The 27,952-nt window shown below is 44.1% G+C and overlaps 1 protein-coding gene across 2 annotated transcripts; it reads right to left on the bottom strand.

Annotated features, from left to right (window-relative positions):
* Nucleotides 1-290: 290 nt before the first annotated feature.
* On the bottom strand, nucleotides 291-27,936 carry LOC115396645 (uncharacterized). Of its 2 annotated transcripts, XM_030102618.1 has the most exons (13): nucleotides 27,816-27,936; nucleotides 27,383-27,413; nucleotides 26,767-27,122; nucleotides 26,196-26,255; nucleotides 13,793-13,846; nucleotides 13,149-13,418; nucleotides 12,609-12,662; nucleotides 10,206-10,247; nucleotides 10,069-10,100; nucleotides 4,790-4,806; nucleotides 2,772-4,671; nucleotides 2,566-2,680; nucleotides 291-329 (listed from the first exon to the last, which is right to left on the bottom strand). In XM_030102618.1, exons 1-11 carry the CDS (start codon nucleotides 27,856-27,858, stop codon nucleotides 4,626-4,628), a joined length of 1,005 nt encoding a protein of 334 aa, XP_029958478.1. In that variant the 5' UTR covers nucleotides 27,859-27,936; the 3' UTR covers nucleotides 291-329; nucleotides 2,566-2,680; nucleotides 2,772-4,625. The 2 variants fall into 2 exon arrangements, with proteins under 2 accessions (XP_029958478.1, XP_029958477.1); XM_030102617.1 differs by having other exon boundaries at nucleotides 2,566-4,671.
* Between the last annotated feature and the right edge of the window lie 16 nt (nucleotides 27,937-27,952).

Genomic DNA, 27,952 nt, shown 5'->3' on the forward strand with positions numbered 1-27,952 from the left:
GTCAATGACCTACTTTTGTTCTAGTGTCACTGCTACAAAAACACAAGTGTACCAATACTACATATCAAACCAGATATCTTTCTGATCTCAAGTTAGAAGTCAGACACCTTTTATTGTCATTACATCTGAACACAAGTCAAGGATATATTACAGCCAGTAGTAAACACAGACCAATACATTAAAAAAAGGACAATACAGGGCAAAACAGATGTGAAGTAGAAAATGTCCATGGATTCATATTATACCTGCATATTGTTGATTGTGAGCTGTTTGATGTGACTGTTTTGGTGCATCCGTTGTGGAGAAGAAAAACTGTGAATGTGATGGTCCTGCATTTGAGACGAGAGACAAGCCTACTGAGAAGAGTTGAGTAAAAGAGATGGACCTCTTCTTTGTAGATGGGCTCGACACCTCCCGGGATCCGTTGTTAACATTATTGCTGCATCATTCAGGATACAAAAAAACAAAACAAAACAAAAAAAAAACTCCTATATTTATGCCCACTTTACTGGACTCCTAAATATTAAAGTGCCCAAGAAAGGTCAAATGGAGGAAAACTGTTGTGGTGGTCAACGCACTCTCCTCATATAGAAATGACCCCTAGTCAGAGGTTAATTTCATGCAGAGTTAGCGTTTTATTCCAAAACATCTTAGTTTCCTCTGCAAACTCTGGTTTGCATCCTCATTCCAAAACTATGCATTTGAGAATAATTGTTAGCTCTTCAACTGCCCCTCTTGCACCCTGCAACACCGAACTGATGTGGTTAAACAGTAGAACAAACGGATGTCATGCTATAATAAGCTGCATTTCTTGGTAACCACACTATTGGCCTTCTTTTTGCAGAAGAATACAATATCCAATTAATAATGGCACATGTTTTCTTTGAAATATTCTCTCATAGTAGTAAAAAAAAAAAGCTGACATTAATGGAGTGAAAAAGGCATGTTTTCATACAAAACATGCAATGTTTTGGATAAGTTATAAAACATAAGCCAGAGATCATCAGTGGTAAAGAAATGAAAATTAAAAATAAAAAAACAAACAAGTTCTAAATAATTTAAGATAATTTTCCAAACATGTCCTAATATAGTATTAGCGAAAAAGTCCTTACAAGTAAATTAAAGTAAAAGGTTAGGTCCCGCCCAGCTGAGCATGATTGGCAGGGGCAGTGTGGGTGGAATTTATTTGAGTTAATATGAGTTAAGATAAGAAAATAGACAGCCTGTGAAGCTTTATGAACGTTAAGAAAAAGAATGATCATCTTACTTTCTTCAAACTACTCAGTAACCAGGGGTGAGTGCCAGAATTTTGTTTTTTTCATCTTTCATCGTTCTTGGTGAGCTAGCTAAATGTGGCTAATGCTAGCTGCGTGTGTGTGTGTGTGTGTGTGTGTGTGTGTGTGTGTGTGTGTGTGTGTGTGTGTGTGTGTGTGTGTGTTCTCTGGACCCTGCAAACTATTAGAGTAAGGTGCTATGCAGTGGTTGGAGTTCATACAAGATAAGCTTGTTTAACGTTATGGAAGTGCTAACACAAGTGAAAATGCGCTTGGTACATCTTCTTGGTTTCACTAATTCATGTGAATTAGTTTTATTTAAGTCAGTATGATGTTAATAATAATAATAATAATAATGAATTTTATTTATCATGCACTTTACATTTGTAAAACAAATCTCAAAGTGCTACAGTGGAATTTAAAAACAACAGTGACGGTTAAAAGTAACAGATACAGGCTAAAAAAAAAAAAAAATGTAGTTAATTGTTTTGCCAAAGACAGGTCCTCGGTGACATAAATGTTATTATATTGATGAAATATTAGGTTTTGTTGGTTTGGCTGTTCAAAAACAGGCTACACACTCAGTATATTAGCAGAACCATATTAACACATGCCTTGTACCTGTAGTCATGAATATAATAGTTACTATTAGGGTATTATAGGTAAAGTATTATAAGATGTTATTCATTTTCAAACATCCATTGTGAAACTTGATAGTATTGAAGTGAAATACTTTATTTTGGAACATGCTACTAAATGTATACACAAGATGATGTTTGGTTTGATGTTTTTTTTTTTCAATATGATAAGTAGAAGTGTAGAATATTAAAACCTTGTGTGTAAAACTGTCATATTTTATAAGCAAAGGAAAAATACCCTGACTGAGGATCCAATAGTCCTATGGATGGCGTGTTAAACATGGCTCATCGAGTTTGCCTCCCAGCATAATTCCGATAGAATTGGAAAAATATATCTATGAATTTTTTTCCTTGCGTGATAGGACAGTGGATTCCTACAACACACACAAGGTGCGGGCATCTAAAGAATACTTCTCCATTGAGCATGATTAAATTACGGTACCTTTTGGTTTGCAACTGAATGATAAAGGACATCTCAGAAACACAGACCCACCCCATCACAACCAGTGACCACACAGCTGTCACTCAGACAGTCAGGATCAACCACTCAGCCCACCTACCAGACACTGGAGATTTGACATCACTGCTCAATGTGCCAGTGTTTTATCACATTCTTTAAAAAATCGTGGACAATATTCTCTGAAACAAATTACCTGCCTGGTGCCTCTTCTTGTTACAACACACGGAGTGTCTGTGAGGATGTACTGCTTTCACCATGTCTGTCTGTCCGTCCATCCATTGGTCTGTCCGGATGTCAAAACGTCCCCTCTGCAGGATGAGCATTTGTTGAAAATGATAGAATTGATGAAAATAATTTGCTATATGTGCGTGTGTGTGTGTGTGTGTTACAGTGTTCTACCTCTTCACAGCTTCCGTCGACGCTTTACACATCTCCAACAGCCTTACAGTCTACAGATTGTATATTACAGTGAGTAGCATCTATCTATGCACTGCCTTTTACGTACTGCAAACCGAGGAACTGAGCTTCCTGTGAACCATGCACACACACTTTGCTGTTAATGAGTGTTTCAGTCGCACTTTAATCACGTGTAGCATGTAGCATCACCAATTTGTGAGCCCCAAAACTACTAGCATGTACATGAAGCGCGTCTCACTACTGTGGGCTGAGCAGTTAAACTTATAAGTGACATCAGGCTAATCTGCTGGTAATAATTCTGCTGCTGATGAAGTTACTGGTGTTATACAATCTTTTGCGTCTTCCCATGATATTTTGGCAGATCATAGTTTGCAGTCTGACTTAGGTTTGTTGTTCATTAATGAATATTAAAGACTCTCCAAACTGTTGATATCACTCATGTTCTCTTGCGTACTTGCGTGCAATTATAGTATTTGCCAGGTGGTATCAGTGATTTTCTTCCAAGTATGAGCACTCTGTGTACTGTCAGACCCGATACCCAATACCGTTATCGGTGCATCCCTTGCGTCAAAACTCGTATTCCAAAAGTGTTGAACTGTGCCAATTTCTCAGATGGTTCTGGGATAATAACTATCATTGCAGATAGGTAGATTTCATTTAGAGCTGAAGATATATAACCAGTTGATAATCAAAGAAAAACAAGTGACTGAAAAAAATAGCAAATAGCTGATCAACTTGAACACTGTCAACTAATTTTCAGGACTTGTTAAAATCATTAAAAAAGTGATTCAACATGGCCGTGAAAGTAAAAAAGGCTACAAAAGTTTTCATAATTGCAATGGCTGTACAATTTATCAAGACAAAACTCATAAAAGAATAACAAATACTAATCTTTATTAAAATTCCATGACAATTACAGACTAGAGATGTTCTAGTCAGATCAGTGAGCATCGAGTCGGGCCGATATTAACAATTTTTAATTGATTACGTATTGGCAAATTCAGATGATAACCTCACAGATTTCTTTGACATTTGTCACCTACCGGAAACAAATTAATAACAACCACGTTGTTGTAGGTGCCAGATCTGTCTGGGCTAACATGTCAGCAGTCTGGAAATATTATCTGGACCTCCCTTATCCGGTGCGTTGGTTATCTGGATTTGCAATAGGGTTGCAGTAACCATTTGTGGTCAGTTCCGCCCAAATGTGGTCCCAGATTTTTGTCTCAAGGCATTATAGAGCAGTGATCCTGAACCATTTTTGCACCACAGACCGATTTTAAGCACCATAATTGTTCCACAGACCTGCAGGACGCTATATGAAAAGGCCTTCATGAGGGAACAAACTGTAACAGAAGCACTGATGGCAAAGAAGCACTGATGGAAGTGATATGTTTTTCAAAATAAAGCTCGATGCAGACTAACGGAAATTTTAATGTAGATTTTCTATAATCTATTCTACAGTAGTATGGGATTGGAAAAGTATTGGGACTGGCTGATACTCAAATGTGAAGTATCATCTTAAAGTGTGATCGGGACATCTCTATTATAAACTACTCAAACCACTAACTTGTGCTAATAGAAGCTACTCTGTCTTCATGTGTTTGGAAACAAAAAGCAAAGCAAACATTCAAAAACCCAAAACTAAAACTAAAGCTAAATCAGACAGAGATGTGCTAGAATATACTTGTGTTTTTTTTCTGCACTCATAACTGGAGACCATAAAGAGCAGGAGCTGTTTCCATTCTGCACTGGTCACAGTGGTCCACCATGACTTAAGACAATAGGGAGACGAGAATCCATCCATTTTCCAAGCCGCTCCGTCCTTTTTCAGAGTCACAGGACACCGGATTGCGGGGCACTCGCTGGACATGCCAGTTGTCTGTCACAAGGAGAGACAAGAGTAAATGTGGTATTTAGTTCATTTCACATCTATTAAAGATTATCTTACGAGAAAAAATTGTAAAATTTGTTTAAATTGTGCGAAGAAATAAACTTACCCTCTCTTCTTCCAGCACTGAAAGGAAAGATGGAAAAATATATTCAAACTGTGAAATGTGATTTTAATGTATTTTTTAAAGAACACTTGAAAGTTATGAATGTGTTTAAATTTATTTAAAAAATATAATCAATTTTAGTCACACGAGACACTATCAAGTATGAAATAGACATGCTCGAAACAAAGCTTTGACTTAAATCAAACGGTACACACTTGGAGAAATGATGCAACTTCATTTATTTAGTAAAAGTAAGAAAACACAGGTTCTGAAATATGGCGAAGTACAAGAGTATGCACGGATAAACTGTTAATATTGACAAAACAGCCATATCAGATCATGAGTTGCAGCTTGTGTCATAGTTTTGAATCATAGACTACATCACAAATGAAAATAAAAATGTCCCTGACATTAAAGCAAGTAGTAGCAAAATAGTTTCCAGTCCACTTCCTGCTCCACTCATTATGGACAGTTATATGAATCAATATCAACACATGAGTGCTGTCACTATGAAATATAATATCAAGGATGCTTTTAAGCAGTACTGAAAGTAGCACGTTTGCATCTAAAAAGTGGGAGACAGAGATTTATATCACAGAACGTGTCAGAAGCATCATCTGTGTGCGACTGGTGTTCTCACTTTGACTGGGATGAAAATTGATGGTGCCAGAAAGATGCCACTTTCTCTCCACCTGTACCACAGATCTCTTTGTCGCTCTCTCACTGTTTACAGCTGTTTGCACTATAGCAGTTTAGTGCAAAATGGACGAATATCTGTCGTGGAGAAGTGGTGTGAGTGGACCAAGATGAAATATTGGTGAAGCTAATGAGTTTTTGGACAATTAAAGCCGTTTTAGGAGCGGCGTTACCGATACCCCGTCTGCTAGCTGTATACGGATGTCCGCCGTTCGTTTTTGGATCTAAATTTCTCCCGAAGCACTGTTTGGATCAGAAAAGCCTTCTGGGTGAGTATATTGTTTGACTTCATTCTATAAATAACATGAAAACTGTTTGCCACAGAGCGTCTCGGGTTCTCTGTGAGGGGAGGGGCGAGAAGAGCTGCTCTGCCAAAGCTCCGTCCGGCACAGACTTAAACAGCACGGACAGGCCCGTAACATTTCAGAATGAGTTTAATGAAATTTTAAACAGAAAAATATTTTAGCTGAGGGGCCTGCCAGAATATCCCACCCCCTTCTAATTCTGTCCCTGTTGGTCCCAGCATGTTTTCCTTTTCAGAGTCCACTCTGGGTATGATCATGAATAACTGCTGTGAGTTTGGTGACTGTAAGGCTTTTTTTTTGCATGATCTGGCAGAGGAGTGTATTAGAGTGTGCATCCCACCCCACACAGGCAAGTGACTGTAACTGCGCTCTTTGAGAAGAGGTGTGTTTCATGGCAGGGGTGCTTTTTTTCGGCACAACACCTGTCTTGTGCAGAACAGTTCCTCATTTCCATTACTTGTCAGACACCCCGCAAATTGACATGGTGTCCCGCATTATGACTGACAGTCACAATGAGTCGGATGCATGTTTTATAATCTGACGAATACAGTGAGCACTGTGATCAGTTGGTGGGTGGCAGACCTCGCTGTGTGGTCATGTCTATTAACTGACGACGCGGGACTCCGGTACCTCAGAGGAGCACCAGCAACAAACCAATGTAACACAGTTAAAGAATGAGGGAACAGTGAGCCACAACAAACGGAAATGCAGCTACAACCAAAACTGGGTAACTCTCTCAGTGGCTGAAACATGCAAAGTGATTCTGATCATTTTAAACCACAGCCTTGGAGAAGATCCGGTCAGAGGATTAACGGACACTACATTTATTGTTGCCTAAGTGCCTTAAGGGAGTAAGAAGTGTAAACATCTCAACTTGTGGAAAGGCCTGTCATGATAAGACAAACCATTATCAGTGCCACGGTGGACTGGGAAGGAGGTTTGGTATTTGTCTGCCCTGGTCGTAAAATCCAAGAAAGAGGTGGGGGAAAACACCCCTCCTACAGTGGGTAAACACAGGGAATAAAATCCATTGAATGTAACCGGTCAGCACCATTTCGCCTGGGGTTTTGACTGTGGTCAATTCTCGCAGGGCTGGGGTCCGGGGCGTCCTGTATTTTGATTTTATTATTGGTATAGTCCTTCTTCGCTGTCTGATCATCTTCTTTAATCGAATAAAAGAATCTGTGCTGAGACTTCGAGGTTTCAAGCATTCTTCTTCCATTGCAAATTTAGTCTCAACTAAAGGTAGGCAAGAAAAACCTGGTTAAGGAAGTTACTCCAGTTCACACAGTGAAACTGCACAGAGAATTAGACAATCACGTAAAACAAGTGACTCAGAAGGAGGCTTCCTGTTGTTTGTGCAGCAACCTGCTACAACCCAAAGAAGAGAGAAGTGCACATGCACTGTTGATGCCTCTGTTTGTCTGCAACAAACATTTTTGCAACCTAATGGGGAAGAAATGAGTTTGTGGCAATGATTCAAACAAGCTTTCAATGTATCAAGAGGCAAGTTTGTTTCAGGATGAGCTACATGTGCACATGCAAATTGACTTTTATTTTAAAGATTGCCTCATGCAAAAGAGAGTACCGGTTAGGGTTGCCAACTCCCAGAGATTGAAATAAGGAACGCCTCTCGTGGGCAGCTGAAAAAAACTAGGTTTTTTGGGGGTCAAAACGCATGTATAACAGCATTTTGCCACAGTTATGCCTATTACAGACTATAAAAACAAATTAGGCTACTGTATTACACTTACAGTAATAACATTGCAATAACTCATGATCAGCTTGATCTGTTTGTATTTGAGGCCTACAGTGAGACAGTTATCATTCAAGTATCATCCATCATCATGGACAACAGCTCTCAGCCACTGCACCGGACGGTAGAGGAGCTTAGCAGCTCCTTCAGTGGCCGACTGAGTCACCCTCAGTGCAGGAAGGAGCAACCACAGGGCTCTCATCCCCACCGCTGTCAGACTGTACAATTCTACTGTGTAGAATATAACCTAATCCTGGACATTATAGTATCCTGCCCCCGCCCCCCTTTCAGAAATTCAGCGACACTTTATCATCCATTCACTCTGCTGTATACATTCACTCCGCTAAAACATATTGTACATATTATATATCATACAGTGATTCTGTGTTGTCAAGCCATCTCTATCAGCTCATTGGTCACAGAAAGTCAGAGAGCCGGTGAACAGTTTACGTAAGTTTTCATAAAAAAGTGCATGCTCCATTGCTTACGTTTTGACTCTCACAAAAATACGGAACAAAGTGCGTTCCTTTTCAGCTCAATACGGAACGCACACTTTTACATCCAAATACGAAACGATTCCGTTTTTCAAGGAACGGTTGGCAACTCTAGTACCGGTACCTTTTCTGAGCCACTTAAAACACTGCAGGAAACACACAGGATGGGACTCAGTAACTCAGCAGACCAGGGTTTGCAACTGACATATGGAAAACATCTAAATTTATGTGTTGCTTCTGACGGCAGAGGGGCTTAAGCTGCAAGTGCCATGTCATCATTTTATGAGTGAAACACGAACATACCAGACACAGTCCAGTGTTTGGGAGCAGCAGACTGGACCGACATTAAGTCCAGAACCAGAACCAGGCCCGGTGGAGACTGAGGAGGAGATTGTTGACATGGACCTTTGCTAAATCTTTGAAACTGGTATCTAACGAGTCAGCTTGATCAATAGATCAAGAAGTGTTCCTTAAGCTGTGTGTATCCCCTGTGTACTCTTTTAAAATTCTAAGCTGAAGATAAGTATTTATTTACCAATGTTACAAATCTAAATGACTGGGCTCTGTTTGCATATTTGGCTGTAACATGTACTTGTGAAGATGGTACCTCTGTGAAGCTTTGCTAATAATATAAATCTGTTTAATTAAAAAAAAAATATGTGGAAGGAAATAATAATAATGATAATGGATTTTATTTATAACGCACTTTACATCTGAGGGCAGATCTCAAAGTGCACAGTCAAGAAAACAATAAAATTAGCAATAAAAACAACAGAAAACAGAAAGACAGTATTAACAGTAAAAGAAAAAAGAAAAAAGTAAAGACAATGAGGAATAAAATCACTCAGGAAAAGCAATGTGAAACAAAAAGGAAATAGAGTTGTTAAGAAATCATCTCCAAACACTCCATTTGCAGAATTCATTTCAGTTTGATTGAGTACACACAATTCTAGAAGTTTTCTGAATGTCAGCTGCAGTGAGAGTCCCGTCCTGCCTGTTTCCTGCAGCCGCCGTGTCCTCTGAAGAGCAGCGGAAGCTCAGTCGGCTGTTAAAACCACTTAAAGGACCTGTACAATGCAAAATCCACTTTTTTAAGGTTTTAAGCATGCCACAAAGTTGATTTCCCTTTAAAACCACCCCCAAAATGCTATTTGTTCACGCATGTATGAGTAATCTCTTTCAGTCTGCTGCTCTCTACAGCAGCCCCTCCCTTCAGGTAGAAAACAGCTCGTTTGAAACTCTTCAAACCTAAGTACGTCACAAAAGTAGAACTCCTCCCCACCACTCTTCTCTCACCCCACCCCCGGAGACAACACCCCCACTCTCCTCTGACCAGCGCGCAGCCGCTTTTTGTATCTCCCATTATGGATATAAACTTTAACCATCGTCTGAAAGCAACAATCAAGCAAGAGCAAGAGTCTGAAGGGTCTGCGTTTGGTGAGTTTCTAACAGGAAAAGACATTTTCGCGTGCCTTCGCGTGTAGAGAAGCTAAAGCTAAAGAGCTAAAGCTAACCCTTAGAGACGATAAAGTAGCTCCGATTGATTGTAGTACGCTGTCAGTCAAAGTCCACAGAGGGAGAGGCGGGATTTTCAGTGAAACTGAGCGTTTTCTCTTCCGGGTTTCAGAATTAACCTCTGAAAATCTTTTATTTCACACAAAATGACTTTTCCTTAGCGCCAAAAATAAACTATTGCCATGTTAATGCCAATAATAGGGTTTGGACGAGCTAAAAAAGCATGATACAGCCCCTTTAAAATGGAATAAAGTTGCACACGACAGAACTCAGTTGAACCAGCCAAAGTTTTCTGAAACTTAAAAGCACCCTAAACATTATATTTCATATTGACAGCGTTCATGTGTTGATGTTGATTTATATTACCACCCGCAATAAATGAAGCAGGAAGTGTACGGGGGCAGGAAGTATGCCAGGGACCACGTCCCTGGCATGTGAACAGAGCCTATGACTACGCCTTCTGCTTTGAGACTTTCAGTGTTTCAAAGGTATTGAAGAGTGTGTGTTCAAACTCACGTAGAATCCAGCACAGCAAAGAGCCAGGATAGCTGCAAAGTGACACAAATGAGAGTTCACACATAAAACTACACACACACACACACACACACACACACACACACACACACACACTGGAAGACATAAATCATACTCACTGAAGGCCAAAATAATTCCATGCCGCTGACGGCCAGATCCAACTATGTGATGGAAGAAATCCAGAGTTAGGAGCACATCGCATGACAAACACAGCAATGATGATGTTATGACATATAGTCGAATGGCAAAATGTGATCATTTTTCCTGCCTGTTTCATCCAACCTAGCCACAATAAACCAATGGCAGTTACAGAATACATAAAATATAGTTGTGTAAAGTGAAAATGAATGAATTAGGGATGCACATGGTTAACCATTTAACTGTTAACCGATAATAGGAACTGACTGATTAATACTATCAGTTTTTTTTTTTTCCTTTAGCTCCAGCTGGAGTGGAGCTCTCCACAGAGCCCGTGCATCTTCATGCATGCTGGCATCATAAGCAATATTACAGATATCAATGACACACAAACAAACAAACAAACAAACAAACAAAGAATTCACCAGCGCGCTCGCTCTCAACATAATTTAAAAAGCAATAGGAGATGATTGAAGCCTACAGTACTGTTAATTATATCTAAATCTTATAGCTTTTTTTACATTTTAGATGAGTATTTGCTGTCATTGTAAATCTGCAGTTAAGCAACAGACAGGTCCGACTTCGAGTCAGTGACTCACTCGGAGTAAAATATTATCAGTTAACGGTTATTAATCAGTTAAAGAGCGTTGGTTATCGGTCATTAAAAAAATTTTAAATGTGCATCCCTAGAGTAAATGAAACTGAAAAGAAATTAAATTGCACAACAGTTTGGTTACTGTATATACTTTTCAAAATACCCCAAACAGAATAGAGGAAAATCACCAGCCCGGATCTACAAAAGGTTTCTTCCTGTTCAAGGGAGTTTTCCTTTCCACATTCGCTTTCAGTTACTGCAAACAGGGTGGTTCTGTCTTTTAAAGGACAGTTTTGTCTTTTAAAGCACCTAGAAATTACTGTGTTGTATTTGGTGCTATATAACTTAAGCTGAACTGAATTGAAAAATACCAAAAATGCAGATAATGTTTGGTCCTTACCTGTTACTCAGTTCACCTGACTGATGTATTTAATATAAAACATGACACCACAGTTCACTAAAACTACGAATGCGAACTACGAACTGCGTTTGCGTGATGACATATCATGTCAAGTCGCCGCCTCTGTGCGCGCTCTTCCGCTCATACGTAATTCCCAAAGGGCTATTACTTACCGATGAAGAGTCCGACATGATTACAAATGTGTTTTAATCCTATCCTAAAAACGATGCTCCAGCTGCGCGGATGTAAACAAACTGAGATGCGGCTGACGTGTGCGCTCCCACAGTCCTCATGAGGAAGGAGCCGCGCATGCGCAGTGCTCCAAAAAAATGGCAAATGGGCCATGTTGTACGAAATCGGCGGAGAATCCTCAAATAGGCCTTTAAATTTAGGGTCTGTTTCTACAACTCAATAGTTGTAAGGGTGTTGGATGATATAGGGAAAAAAGAATATTCATTAAAAAAATCATATTGAGTAATATCGATAATTATAGATGATAAAAAACTGTACTTTATGTTATTGCTTTATTACCACATTTTAATAAATAACGAACATATAAACACGGAATTCAATCCTTTATTTAATCACCCTTTTCACCTTAATTGAAAGTTTTTTAAAAAGAAAAAGTAATCAGCTAAAGAGACCTGAGTTATGTCAGTAAATACTGACAAACATAAAGAATAGTGTGACCAGAAAATCTGATAAATTTCTTAGTAACGTTTTTGAGGCATCGCCACACTCCAGTGTAATGTAAGTGTCAGACCTCCACAGTGACGGAGATATATCAGCTCCTCCACACACAGGTGCAGTATCTGCTGTCCCAGGCGGGGGCGCAGTATTTCACCCACTTATAGCCAGACTGGTGTAATTTAAATACTACAGGGCTGCCTCAGACTGTGATTAACAGTGTTCACAGTGCACAACATTGCCATGCTGGTGAACTACTACAGCTTTTTTCTGTTTGCTCCGCCTCTCCTTGCAACACATCTTTTGCACTGCACATGATAGGCTATACGTAACGAGAACAGAAGGGAAACTGTTTTCCTGTCAGATTTTTTTATCAGTCTTGTTTTATCTTATCGATCGATATACATATATATGTTGTTATGGAATTATTGTCCAGTCCAAATGCAAACACAAGAGTACTCAACTTTTTTTTTCTGAAGAAGTCCAGAAATTGATCTTATTTCAACACCCATTATCACATATTGCATCATATTTTCCAACTCTGCCTCCAATCTATATCAATACCTAACCTTTTTTATAATGTTTCATATTTACACACTTGTTGAATCCATGTCAATATGATGTGTTTCTTTACACCAAAGGAAGACTGTGTTCAGTATTAGCATGGTGGGCCTAAAAAGCTACCCAGGTGTGTATACATACCAGCACTGTGTTTCTGCTCATTCAGTCCAGAGTTAGAAGTCGGCAATGGCTGACCTAAACAAAAAACAAGAAAACATCGTGAATTTAGCTAATTAGCTGTTATTTCTTCAATCTATATACCGAAGTATATTTAGCCTAAATAAGACTCTTCAAAGAAGAACAGTGAAAAAAAAAAAAGAAAACTATACAGAACAAAACCCAAACTCCTGAAACTATAACCCGAAATGGTTATACATTTTTTTAACCACCGCAGCCAAAAAGGTATATTTTTAGGCTTAATTTAGGACAATGATCAACTTTGTGGCATTTCAGTTATGCCGTGATGATCTTTGCTAAGCTAACACACTAACTGGTTTGTCTTCCTTCAGTAGCTTTAAAGCTGATTTGAGACCTGTTGGTGTGACTGGATATGATTTTGATTGTGATATAGATTTTTGAACTTTAACTTGGATCAGTGTACTGTAGCATTCAAAAATGTTAAATCACCATATCATGAAAAATGGCACAAAAAAAAAAAAAAAAACAGACAGACATACATACATCCTTCAGTGATGTTGCTGATGGGTCCCAAAATGTGGCTCTGGTCATCCTCAGCTTCGAGTTTTTTGATGTTGTCAGGGCAGTAGATGTGGGTGATTCCTTGATAACGGCACACGCTACATATGTTGAGATGAAGCTCAGGGCTGTCGGTGCACAGTGGAAGTTGGGTGGTTTCAGCTCTCTTAAATATCTTCTTGTCGTCCTGATCAAAGATTTTCGTCAGGTTTGGGCATCGTGCCATGTCATTGCAGATGACGCACTTCCATCCTCCTGTACAGTCAAAATAGAGAAAAAAAATAAATTAGCTTTAGATGTAAAATAAGAATATTTTATGATAGAATGTAAGTATTTTGAGCAATTTGAACTGTGAAAGTGATTATAGGGTGAAAGTAAAATGCTCATCAAAGTATCCCAAGATACTACTTATTTATAGTAATGTGAGTATTTGTGTGGTTCTTGTGAGTGAGTACATTTCCCAAAGTTAGCAGTTTGTTAATATTTTAGTAAAGCTATAAGGGGCAGGTAGACTGATAGTTTGATTTAACTGCGTATTTATCAAAATACTGACATCTAAATGACATTAATAATAAAATGGGTAATAGTGGGCCTAAAAACCCACCTATATGTATAATATGTACACATACCAGTATTGTTTTTCTGCTCACTCAGTCCAGGGTCAGAAATCGGCAGTGGCAAACCTAAAAGGAAAAAAAAATCTCTAAAAACCAAATAAATAACTGTTTTTGGCCTAACCAAGACTCTTAACAGTGGAACAGGATTATTTGAAAAAATAAACACACAGAGCAAGACTCCTCAATCTACAACCGGCACTGGTTAAAAACTAACAGCGCCTGGATCTGAAAACAAACAAACAAACAAACAAACAAACAAAAAACCCCTAAATGTAATAATTACAGCAGTGTGATCCTCAGTGACTACATTCAAAACAAAAGTGGCATAACTGTACCCACAGACCGCATTGGGTCCTCGGGGGTCTCATGGGTCGTACGCTTGACTTCCATGAATTTGTCGATTTCTACCTGTTCTGTTAGTTTTCTATAAATATAGCCTATTTGAAAAAAACAAAAAAACAAATAAAAAGATGATTCCAGAAAATCGATCTTGAAAGGCCACAAACATTCTTTTCATTCACTCCAAATGTCCTTTTTATTCAAAACAACAACAAAAATATGAACCTAAATAAAAAATAATTTCTATTTTCACCTCCATGAAACCAAAACAAATATATCAGGAGGGGGTTAAGAATCAAGCATACTAAAATCATACCAAAGGATCAGTTTAACAAAAAAAAAAAAAAAAAAAAAAAAAAAAAAAAAATATATATATATATATATATATATATATATACATATATATGTATGTATATATATGTATATATATGTATGTGTATATATATATATATATATATATATATATATATATATATATATATATATCTGAATTTTGAGGAAATGTCTCTTCAAAATTCGATGCTTTGTCTTATAATGCCCTTTTAAATTGGAAATGTTGGTAAAACTATATATATATAAAACTATTGCAACAACAGATCATCAGTAGGGTAAAACTAACCTGTCTCACAACGGTCTAAACCCAGCTCACGTTCCCTATTAGTGGGTGAACAATCCAACGCTTGGTGAATTCTGCTTCACAATGATAGGAAGAGCCGACATCGAAGGATCATAAAGCGACGTCGCTATGAACACTTGGGGGGGGGTATGCTGCTGTCTCCCATCATGCAACACAAATCATAAACATCACTTCAAGGAGGCAGGACTTAGTAGCGAATAAACCAGTCAGTGATTAACAACATGACTGAACAGCATGAAATTAAACCAACCAATGCCATTTGATGGCTGCAGCCTCGGGCGAATTTAAGGTCATCCACAGCTATCTGGTTTATAAACACACTGGAAGTGAAGAATCACGAAGTGGCCCACCTTAGAAGCCCCAGTGGTAAATTTCTAACAGTTTTTTTCTGCACATGCATTCATTGTCGGGTCATATCTCGTTCACACTGCACTCTGATAGAGGTCGCATTTAAAATGCAGTGTGAATGGTCATGCAAAAAAATTAGATCTCAGCAAAAAAATCTGGATTGAGCATCAAGACCTGCAGTTTGAATGTAACCTTAGACAACATTTTTCTGGCTTTAGAGAAATTCCTCAGGTGATCTGGAGGACCTTATTGGCAGGGGCAATTATCAAAGTTTCTGTTTTGCTTAAATTTAACTGCAGCAAGTTTGAGGAGAGCCCGTCTTCCATGCATGACACACATTCCAGGAACACAGAAAAATAGTCAAACTCTGAGTCATTAAACAAACAGTAGCCTACTGCTGTATGTTGTCAGTTTTAAAATAATATGACACGTTTTCAAAACCGTGAATCAGCTGACCAAAGGGTACCAAGTACAACAAAAACGAAAGTTACGTATGTAACTGCGGTTCTATGAATCCCGGATGACCGCCAGAGGCGGTGCTTCAAGCACTGAATGATCATTCTTGCGTATGCACATGTCGAGAATAAATAACAACAACGTCACCTGGTGACCTCCGGTGACCTACGTGAGTCTATAAAGTCACGTGACACCGGAGACTCAGTCCCAAGAACCTTCTCGCGCAGCACGAGGATTCCGAGGGACTGAACGCTCTGGCGGTCATCCGGGATTCATAGAACCGCAGTTACATACGTAACTTTCGTTCTATTTCATCCCTCCTGACCGCCAGAGGCGGTGCTTCAAGCACTGGATGACCAGTGTCAACAAGGTCCCGAGGAATCAATGGACCCACTCATGCACCCACCTCAATCAATTGAAGGGCGATGCTGGCGCAGAACGCCGTCCAGCGGTTGAGCAGCAGCCATGTTGACACGGTAGAACCTGGCGAAAGTGTTGACTGATGTCCACGACGCAGCGGCACATACAGCCTCCAGCGGCACCCCCGCCGTCACCGCCCAGGAAGTGGAAACGCTCCTGGTGGAATGGCACTTCACCCCCGGAGGCAGCGGCTGACCACAAAGAGCATAGGCTTCCGTGATGACACCCACCACCCAGTGTGACAACCGCTGTTTAGACAGTGCCTGGCCCACCCGTGGCCCGGCAAAGCACACAAAAAGGCCGTCAGACCTCCTAATAGACGCTGTCCTCCGCAGGTAGGTGGACAGAGCACGCACAGGGCAAAGTTGTTCACAGGAAGAACCCGAGTCAAAACGGGCCAGGTCCAGTGGCCCCATAGCAGCCGCTGAGGGCACCTTAGGAACAAAGGAGGGGTTAGGCCACAAAGTAACCCCCGAACCATCCGGACGCCACCGACAGCAGGACTCGTGGGCCGAGAGGGCCTGCAATTCCCCGACACGTTTAGCCGAAGCCATTGCCAGAAGAAACGCGGTCTTCATCGACACCCATTTGAGGCCCACCTCGGTCAGCGGTTCGAATGGCGGAGAGCGCAGTGCCTCGAGCACCAATGAGAGGTCCCACGGAGGAACCATACGGCGGGTCGGAGGCCGCAACCGCCGGGCACCTTTTAAAAATAAGGACATTAATTTATGGCCCCCTATAGTCGCACCATCCACCTCAATGTGCCAACAGGAAATGGCCGCCACATATACCTTCAGGGTAGAGGGAGACCTCCCCCTTTCCAACAGGCCCTGCAGGAACGACAGAATCGACGCCACCGGACAGCGTACAGGGTCCAGTCCCCGCTCCTGACACCATTTATCGAAGATCTTCCACCGATTGGCGTACAATGACCGTGTGGAAGGCGCCCGTGCACTAGTAATGGTGTGACCCACGCCCCCGGTGAGCACAGAAAAGTCTACCCCGGGCCTTGCAGCGGCCAAACCCAGAGCTGGAGGCGACTGGGATCGGGGTGCCAGACACGGCCGTTCAACTGGGACAGGAGGTCTGCCCTGCAGGGGAGGCGCATCGGAGAGGCGCAGCAGAGCCTCCGCAGCAACGGAAACCAGGTCCTCCCCGGCCAAAATGGGGCCACCAAGAGAAGCCTGTGGCCCCCCTGGGCCACCCTGAGGAGAGTCGGGAATATGAGGGGCAGAGGAGGGAATGCGTACAGGAGCTGCTGAGGCCAGTCGTGTGCCAGTGCATCCTGACCAAGCGGACTGGTGCTGTCCGCCAGGGAAAACCAGAGTGGGCAATGCGTTGCAGCCGCGGACGCAAAGAGATCCACCCGTGCCCTGCCGAAAGACCTCCAAATCAGAGTCACGACGTGGGGATGCAGCTTCCACTCCCCTGGCAGCAACGACTGCCGGGAGAGGGAGTCCGCCACCTCGTTTTGCGGCCCCGGGACGTACGCTGCCCGGAGCCCTGCCAGGTGAGAATGCGCCCAGGTAAGCAGCCGAGCCGCCACCTGAGTCAACCTCACAGACCGTGTTCCCCCCATGTGATTGATATGATAAACCACGGCCGTGTTGTCTGAGCGCACTAGGACGTGTCTGTCCCGCAGACACGGAAGCAACCGCCGCAGAGCAAGAAAAACTGCGAGCAGCTCCAGCACATTGATGTGCTCGCCTCGGAGCCGATGGGACCATGTCCCCTGCACCACACGGCCCTGCCAGGTCGCACCCCAGCCCATGGATGATGCATCCGTGTACACAACCTCGCGGCGCGCTGGTGAGGCTCCCAGCTGCACACCACGGTTGAGCCACAGGCTGTCCCGCCACGGAACCAGGGACAGGAGACACTCCCGTGACACACGCACCCTTGTGAGCCTGTGAGCGAGCCGTGTCGGATCCAGCCGCAGGCCATTCAGCCACATCTGCAACGGGCGCAGGTAGAGCAGTCCCAGAGGAACAACAGCCGAAACTGAAACCAGTTTCCCCAAGAGGCGCAGGTAGCAAACAAACGGCAGCCGTCGTCCTTCTCGGAACACAGCCAGGGATTCCACGACGTCCCCCACCCGCTGAGGGGACGGCCGACCCGTCATGGCGACAGTGTCCAGAGCAACCCCAAGAAAAACGGTGCTCTGTGTGGGGTCCAACCTGCTCTTGGCATAATTCACCCTGAACCCCAACAGACGAACATGCATCAGGACCGTCTCCGTGTCCCGCACAGCCTGCGCGCGTGACGGTGCACAAATGAGCCAGTCGTCCAGGTAGGGCAGAATCTTCAACCCCTTTGCTTGCAACGGTGCGAGGGCAGCTGCCACCACCCTTGTAAACACCCGTGGAGACAGGGACAAGCCGAAGGGGAGGACCCTGAACTCGAAGTGCCGTCCCTGGAAAGCGAAGCGCAGGAACCTCCAGTGGGGAGGGGCGATCGGTACATGAAAGTATGCATCCTTCAGGTCGATGCTGGTGAACCACTCGCCCTCTGCCACCGTGTGGAGCACATCCTTGGTGCGCAGCATGTGAAAAGGTAAAACCTTTAAAAACTCGTTCAGACCCCGTAGGTCTAATACCGGTCGCAGGTCCCCGGTCCTCTTCGGGACCAGGAAATACCTGGAATAAAACCCCCCTGGATCCCGCAGGGGGTTCACAGGCACCACCGCGCCCTTGTCCAGCAAGGTCACAATTTCCCGTTGTAGCGCCCGGGACCTCGCCGGGTCCGGAATGTGAGTGACCCGGACCTGGCCCGAAACAGGAGGCCGGCGGCGGAACTGCAGCCTGTAACCGCCGAGAATCGTGTGTAACACCCAACGATCTCGAGTGTTGGCGGCCCAGTACCGGAGCTGCTCCGGGGTAAAACGACCCACCGCCGGCCCCCCAGACCTATGGACGGCCCCCACGGTCCTTAGAGGACCTGGGGGGCCGCCGCCCCCTCTGCCCCGGTTGAGGCGAACGAGAAACCGGGGCTCCCTGTCGATCGCTCCGCAACCTAACCGACCTCGAGACGGGAAGCCGAGGAACGGTGAAAGGGTCAGAGGAAGGGGTGAAGACCCTGGGGCCCGGCCCCTGTGAGGCGAGGTGTGTAGGAGCCCGCCGGTGAAGACCCACCAGCTGTTGCCGCGTTTGGGTGGCCTGCGCCGTACGCTGCAGAGCCTCCAGTGCAGCAGAGCCAAAAAGCTCACCCGGGAGGACAGGCAGACTTCGCAGCGTTCTCCTGCAAGACTCCGTCAGGGGGAACTGCGCCAACCAGACCTGCCTCCGAGCCTGAACTAAGGTAGACAGAAGGCAACCTAACTCCCGGGACATGAAGGCAAAAGCCTGTAGGGAAGCATCAACAAGGCCCTGCGTAGGGGAGTCCACCCCCACCGCTTCCAGAGACGAAGCCAGGCCAAGTAACAGATGGGACATGGAGTTACCAATCCGTCCCATCCGAGCCCCCGCCTCATAAGCCCTGCAAAGCAGCTCGTCAGTAGCTCGACATTGAGGACGCGGGCACCTAGCATCCGTTCTCAAGGCCTCATCTGGGGGCACAATAAGGGAGGCCACAGCAGGTTCAACAGCCGGCATACGGTCCAACCCAAACTTAGCGGCCTCTTGCATCGAAGCCAGGGCCCTACCATCAGCGGTAGGTTTCGAAAAGGCCTTCGTATCGGTCCAGCAGGCCTGAAGCTGGCCAATATATTCCGCCGACGGCGGCACCAAAAAAGCCGTGGTAGAAGCCTGTCGTCGAAAAAAGGCACAGGATGCAGCCGACTGCGTAGGAGGTGCGTCAAGATGCAGACGCGCCAGCGCTGTGCGAATCGCGGATACAGCAGCATTATCCTCACTCCTCTCGGAAGAGGCGGACACCTGAGAGCCCCCCTCAGAAGCCTCGGGGCTCACATCCGGCAGCCCAAAAAACTGCGAGTCAGAGTCCTGAAAATGGGAATCTGACGCCGCAACAGATATGGCATCTTCCTCACAAAGAGAGGACGAGTCCCCAGTGGAACGTGCAGGGGCCTCCTGGCGACCCTCCGCACCCTGAAGAGCCTGGAGGAGAGCCTTCATCTGAGCCAGCTCAGACGTCAAAGTATCAACCTTCACCGCCAGTGAAGAAGAACGCTCCCCTTTGGACCGCTTCCGTGGAGCAGCAGTGTCACCCCCAGCGGAGCGTTTACGTGGGGCGGAAGAAGCGTCTCCAGCAGCGGAGCGCCGTACCGCCTGCGCAGCAGGGAGCGGAGCAGAGGACGACGCAGATGTCCATGCTGCCGAACCCTCGAATGCGGCTAGGCGAGCCGTACGCAGCGAGAAGGGCATCACGCTGCAGTTCAGGCAAGCATTTTCAGTGAGGCCCTCCTGCAGGTGGGCCACCCCCAGACAGGAAGGGCACAGATCATGCCCATCGTCCTGTTGGAGCGGAGCCAAACAGTCCCGGCAACAGGGAGAATCAAGCATCTTGCACAAACCGGGGGTCAGACCGGGCGTAGACGCCACTACGACCGCAAAAATTAGCCACCAAACACAGCCACGTGAGCGAACACGCCACCCGTGGAGACCCAAAAAGGGAAGGAGAAAAAAAAAACAAACAAACAAGAAGGAGCCGGACACGGCAATAAACCAATTATCACCAGACAACCAGCCGAAAACAGCCGCAGCAAAACAGAAAGTCACGCCGAAAACGGCAACAGACAAACACAAAACCGCGTCCAAACCGTAAACGGTAACAGGAAATACTCACCACGTTGAAGCAGGACGCACCACACAGCCACAGGCAGCTCACGCAGCCCCGGAGGGCGAGCCATGCTCGCAACACCGACCGCACGCAGCTAGGTCACGGGCTAACAGCAGTGAGTCGCAAACAGCAGCCGTGGGTCCCAAAAAATACTCCAAGCAGCAAAGTACTCGACCATGCGCGAGAAGAACAAAAGGGACTGAGTCTCCGGTGTCACGTGACTTTATAGACTCACGTAGGTCACCGGAGGTCACCAGGTGACGTTGTTGTTATTTATTCTCGACATGTGCATACGCAACAATGATCATTCAGTGCTTGAAGCACCGCCTCTGGCGGTCAGGAGGGATGAAATAGAACAGAACAGGGCCTCAAAAGGATCCTTGAGCAACTCCACAAAACAGGTTGACATATCAAACAAAACATTGTTGATCACCAGATTAAAAGTGTTTCCTTTCATATGAGGAGAACCACTGGAGGACCGACCCTGAAAACCCCATCTGAGGTTCAAGCCACTCAACCAGCACAGAAGACCAGGACTGTGTAGCGACCAGTCTGCAGCCATCATAACAACGCTGGAAACTCTCAAAATGATTTTTTCGAAAGCCCGTCATACAGACTGTGCTGCTCCAAAAATGAAGTTAGCCGTTAAGCCACCACTTTTTCCAGAATTTTTGATATAAAGGGAAGTTTTGATATGGGCCTCTAGTTCTTAGTTCTCTCCCCAGGATCAGAATTTTGTCTTTTTAAGAATCGGGTTCACCACAGCATGTGTGAAGTAGCTGGGGACCGAGCCAGATTTACATGAAAGATTTATCTGTTACGCAATCCAAGGAGGAACAGTGTCGAAAGCTTTCAAGAAAAGTGGAGTTGGCACGTCAGCACAGTTTGATGAGGGTTTCAGCCTGTGGACTAGCATCGCTCACGTCCTGCACACTGACAGGAGAGGAGGACCAGGAGTGTGAAGAAGATGAGGCAGGAAATTAACTCTTTGAGGGAGGTTTGAACAGGAAGTCATTATACTTGTGAGAAGGTGGCAGCCCCTTCTCATTGGAAACTGAGACTCTCTCACATATGTGACAGTGAGGAGTGGCGTGGCTGCGGCTCGAGTGCAGGTAGTGAGGTACCCACTACCTCCTGAGGACACATGCAAGCAGAAACGCCACACAACTACTCACCACGCACACTTCCTCCTCCTTCACTCTGCCCAGCTGATACTAACGGAGCGCGCCCGCTGGTGAAGCTGTATTTCACCTGGCTGATGCAGGGAGGAGCAGTCCATTATGTGAGGGGGAGCACAATTGTGTATTTATTGTAAATATTTATGTTCTGGGGAATGGATGTGTGGGGAAGGTCATCTTTGGTGTATGATGGAATTTATATTTTCATTTATTTTTGATATACACTGGGGATCGGGTTAAAACCTTCTCGTAAATAATGTTAAGGCGATGAAACACCCCTCCTGAATTTTGGTTTGACCCAGACCAGGGATTGGTTAATTAGGTCTGGGCTGGACTTATTTAAGGAGGACCATGGTAAAGTCAGGGGGGAGAACCTGTGAGGCTGCCAGTTTTGAGAAGCCTCTGTCAGCAGCCTGTTGTGAGGGTGTGGGACTTAAAGACTGCAAATAAACTGAAGAATTTGCACCGAACCTGTGAACCGCCACCTCATTTCTCTGCCAAACCTCTCCCAACGCGATCCAGGCGAGCTGATCCCGAGTCGGGGTGACCGCTCGGTCCCCCACAATACTCCTGTGTACACCAGCACATGAGGGGCTGAAGCCTTTCAGCCTTGTTAAATTGACAACAAACTAACAACTAATGCAATGATCATACAGGATTTCCCCCAGCGCTTTATAGGCCTGGCGGCTGCCAGGCTTTTCTTGCCCCCCCGCCAGGCTAAGCATGGCCGCGGGAAGTAGAGGTGCGGAGGGTGCTGCAGCACTCCCTCGCGAATGTAGCAAAAACTTCCACAATTGAGAACTGCATATCGCTTACTTTTATTTTATAAATAATAATTAATTTAGCTATGTTTCCAAGGCAGCCTAAATTCAGTCACGCCGCATGGTGCCTCATACTTACCTTTATTAAGCCAGATTGTGTGTTGAAGAAAAATGTACTTTATTTTGCGTGTTTTCAGCGCCTGAAAAACGCCCAGCTGGCCGAAACGCTGCACCGACAAAACACGCGATTTAAGTTTCATTTTCATTTTCTTCATATTTGCGCTCGTTATTTCAGCTTGTGCCTTATACCAGCCTTTTCCTCGTGATTTTTCTGATAATTCGGCCGAGTTCAATATGGCAAATAATGAGGAATGGACCGTGTTTCACCACTAAAAGCGCGTGTGTGTTTTTTTATGGTCAGCTGGAGCGCGGTGAGACTCTCGGGGCGCAGAACAGGTTCGGCTTGTTCACACCTCTCAGCGTTTATTCAGCCAGGCTGGGCCAGGCAGACATCCACACTAAAATATCTCAAAGTGAATTTTGCATGTGTAGACCCAGCTCCCAGACCCAACTTTGCAATGCATAGATTAACAGCGACATTTTTTTCTCGCGCGAAAACACTCTCACGATAACGCAGCACGTTATCGCCGTTAACGGCCCAGCTACAATTTTAATATATAGTTGCTGGTCAGCAACACGGTCAGCACAAGAGCGTCTCATACTGTTAGGCCTGGTACCTGTGTGTGTGTGTGTGTGTGTGTGTGTGTGTGTGTGTGTGTGTGTGTGTGTGTGTGTGTGTGTGTGTGTGTGTGTGTGTGTGTGTGTGTGTGAGCGCGCTCCCCCGCACTTTTTTTTTCTCAGCACCCCCTGTTGAAAATAAGTTCCCGCTATGAGGCTAAGCGTCGCTTGTTAATTTATTTCAGTCCGCCCGCCCGCGCTGCAGCACCCGGACGAACTGAGAGGGACCCAAAGAAAAAAAAAGCTGCGCTCCGTGACCCAGCAGTGCAGAGACTCGATGCGTGCGCTCTCTCCCTCTCTCCACTTCCACTCCGACGGTTGAATGCACGGTCCCGACCCGCGTCCACGGGCTACCCGACCCCCGACCACGCGCTCCGAAGCGTCACGCTATCCCCCCCACCCCCGTCCAGACCCGCGTCCACGCGCTCCGAAGCCGCCACCCCACCCCACCCCACCCCACCCCACCCACGGCCGATTTGCGGTAGGCTCCTCTAGCAGTCCAACCACAAGTTTTCTGGGGGAAACCCTGTCATATATCCAAATAATGCAAAGTTACCCTTTCAAACTGAATAAACTTTTGTCATTTTTACCATTTTTATTTGAATGCTAACAATTTAAATAACTTAAAATAAAATGAACTCTTTGTCACTGTTAACAAAAACTGTACTTGAATAAAAAATCACAACAAAAAAAAAAAAACAGACCCGATCACTGTTAAGAAAAAATCCATTCAAATATAGCGGCAGAGCAAATTGCATTGTCTTCCATTTCCTTTAATAGGCCACATTCTGCTCTGTTGGGTTAACAGCATGTCTTGAAAATATGACTTTTCAATGTAATTAAGTGCAGCATTTCCTTTGTGGTGTAGTGACTTCCCTATATGTGAGCAGAGCACACCATTTTGCTTTGTTGTGTTTGTATTTACTTCATTAACCAAATACCTCAGGGTCCAGGCTCCTTATCAGATTGGAAATGCCTCACTGGGCACGTTTACATGGACCACGTATAAGCGGATTGTACGTGGAGCGGATTGTAAAATGTGTCCACCGAGTGGATCCGCTTCACTCCGAGCGGATTGTATTTTGGAGCCGATTCTGTCCCTTATAAACGAGTCTGACAGCGGAGCGGATTGAACTGGGGGAGTGTTTGTTCTGGCATGCATGTAGTGACTTGTGTGGTGCCAGTAAACAGAAGCAGCACAGTCAAAAAACCAGCAGAGTTCAACCACGGTGGTTGAAAAACACTTTTTTAGTAAAAAACCCCGACAGAAAAAACATTGGAGAGGCGAGATGGAACCAAATCGCGCAATTGCGAGTTGTATAAAGAGCTCTATAGCAGAATACAAGCGATCGCCGTCTGGTGTTATGGATTAACTGGTTCCCGTGTTAACGAATGACGGCGGAGGTCTGTGTAAACACATTTTGATTACAGCAGTTGTTAAAGTAAGACTCACAATTTACTTTAAACGTATACACTCACTGTAACTGTCGATAACCGACGTTCGCAAGAACGACTACATTTTTCAATCATGTATTGGTCACAAGTTAACACGGGCACCAGTTAATTCGAAACATCGACACGCGGAGCAGAGGCAGAGCTCACAACGAGACGTGCCGCTCGGCGCAGCGGTGCTGCAGCCAGGGGAGCAGCGGCTCTTTCAGCAGCGTATCATGGACTTTTGGGGCATTATTTGAGCAGATATTAGCAGATAAAAACTCTCTGCTCGGCGCTGAGGTGCTGCGGAGCTAAAGACCTGCAAGTTCCTCGTGAGACTTTGTGCGCATGTCACAGGAGCTGTATAATCCGCTTCACCAAGGGTCCTTGTAAACGAGGATTCATCGTGGATCACTTCATGAATACACTCCGTTTAATACGATTGTTTACAATCCGATTGAAAAAAACACCCATGTAAACTGGACCATTGAAACACCTGAGTGGATCCAATTCACTCAGAACGAAAACGTTTTCAATGGGATTGTAAGAAGTGGCCTCCCCCGATTGATAATCTGCTCATGTAAACCGCAGAAGACAGCGGATTGTGTAATACGAGTGGGTTATTTGTTCTGCTCTTACGCTCCGTCGTGCATCGAATCACTATACACAGCAAATTTTCCAGTGTTGAATTAACTCTGAAAGTGTTAAGAGTGGTCTCATATATACACTTTGTAGTGTTAAATGTAAGTGTTAAAATATACACTTTAAAGTGTTCATTCTAAGAATTAACACTGTATAGAGTTAAATAGGAACACTGGTCAACAGAGAGGAATATTATTATAACTCTACAGAGTGTCAGCATTAGAAAATTAACACTGGTCAGTGTTGAGATTTTAACACTACAAAAGTGTATATATGAGACCACTCTTTAACACTTTCAGAGTTAATTCAACACTGGGAAATTTGCTGTGTGGTGTTGCTCCCTGTGAACACGTGCAAATCTCTGAGGGGTTTTTCCCTCTCGAATCACAGTTGTTATAAATTATCACTTAAAAGTCATTCATTCATTCATTCATTTTCTGCCGCTTTATCCCTTTCGGGGTCGCGGGTGGCTGGAGCCGATCCCAGCTGCTGTGGGCGAAGGCAGGGTACACCCTGGACAGTTCGCCAGTCTGTCGCAGGGCTGACACTTAAAAGTCAATTTTAAAAAATCCATAATGATTGCATTTACAGATCATTCAATTAATAATGATTGATATTTTAAAACAAACTTTGCAGGCTGCAACACAAAGCCCCAGTGTGTGTCCCCACTATAAAACACTTTAAAAGCCAACGCAACGAGGCAACAAATAAATGTTTTCACAACTCACCAGCAGCAAACATCCTGTTGACTTGTAACAGATGTACAAACAGGCAAAACTGGAGGAACACTGGAAATACAGACAACACCATTATAAATATCTTCTCTTTAAGAACTGGCAGTAATTTTACAGTCAATTCAGAACCACGTCATAAGTTACATTAAGTGTATCAGTCATCCATAAAGTTAATCACCCATATTCTCGTACAGGTACCTGTGTAACATCATAAGATTATTCACCTTTTTCACCTTAATTAAAACAAAAGTAAACTGTCCTAAATGCACTAGTACCAAAGTAATAACTATTGTGTAATTGCTTGACCACATTATGTTTTTTAGAATGCGCTGCTGCACGAGCAATGAAGTACACATTTAGCATTTACTGAAGTACAGTGACAAAATGCAAATACTGGGTGACTGTGTCTTGCACTGATAGCCTTTTTGCACATTGAGTCTATTAAAATGAACTACTACTTAAATGTTTTGACATGAAAGAAAACTTTTGGACCTGTTAGAATTAGTAATTGATTAATTTTCTAAATAGTGTTTTCAGCGTTTTCTATTCATATAAATTTACTCACATTTCCATTCTTTGCGTTTTCCTCTCTTCATGTGCAGCCTGCCAGCACTTCCATTGACCTTCATGGCCACAGAGAGTCTGCTTCCTTTCACCATCTCCTTATCTGCAATGACTGCTGTGATGTCCGTCTTGCTCTTCTGCACTTGTGTGAAGGTGGGTCTAACTGGTTTTTTTAATAGCCCCTCCTCATCATGTCTCACCACATGAGCTAAAACAGGAAGTTCCACTGCCAGTTTGGCAGTGCAGCCCTCTTCTTTGTGGATGGGCCTCACAAAGCTGTCCTTGTCAACAGGTTGAGGATTCTTCTCAGCATCATCATAGCATTTATGCTTCATGTTGGAGGACAGGCCCTCATAACTGGAAGAGTAATTTAGATAAGATAAGATTTGCTTGATAGAAACATGCACGCGTGCACGCACACGCACGCACGCACACACACACACACACACACACACACACACACACACACACACACACACACACACACACACACACACACACACACACACACACACACACACACACACACACACACACACACCTTTAACTGAGTCTATTAGTACTCTTCATGGCATTCAGACTAATGCTTGAAAAGGAATAAAAGATAAAGGACTTACCCACTCTCCTGTGTGTGCACAGCTTTGCTGTCTGCAATTGAAAAACATGGAAATGTCATACCAGCAGCATAAAAATATCAACAAATTAAATTCCAGGCTGAGATTGTTAACTTTGTAAGATGCACAGGAAGCTCCTGTTGGTGATTATTGATGGGAAAGCTGAAAATATTTTTCCCTCCTTGCTGAACTTGCTTGGCTGAGAGCGTGACTTTAACAATGTCTGCTGCTAAAATATCAACAAATTCAGATCTTCAACCAGTAAAGTAAACAGAAGAGGTGATTTGATTTTTACGGCATGTTTATCTAAAGCCTCAGACAGCAAGCTATGACACCGATAGAAAACCCTGAGAGTATCCAAGATTGAATGAAAGAAGTACACCACAAACACCCCTCCTATAGCCAGGGTGTAACTACTTCCATGAAACAAACTTACTCTTCTCTGGATTACGATCAAAATCGTCCTCTGGGTGAGCCATAGTTTTCACAAGGAGCAATAAGAAAGGTTTAAAAAAGTTGAGATCAAACAGCAGGCGCTACCGGTATCTGAAGGCTTCCTGGAAATTACTAAAC

The sequence above is a fragment of the Salarias fasciatus genome, chromosome 11 (assembly GCF_902148845.1).
Source record: "Salarias fasciatus chromosome 11, fSalaFa1.1, whole genome shotgun sequence".
In the NCBI taxonomy this organism is placed as follows: Eukaryota; Metazoa; Chordata; class Actinopteri; order Blenniiformes; family Blenniidae; genus Salarias; species Salarias fasciatus.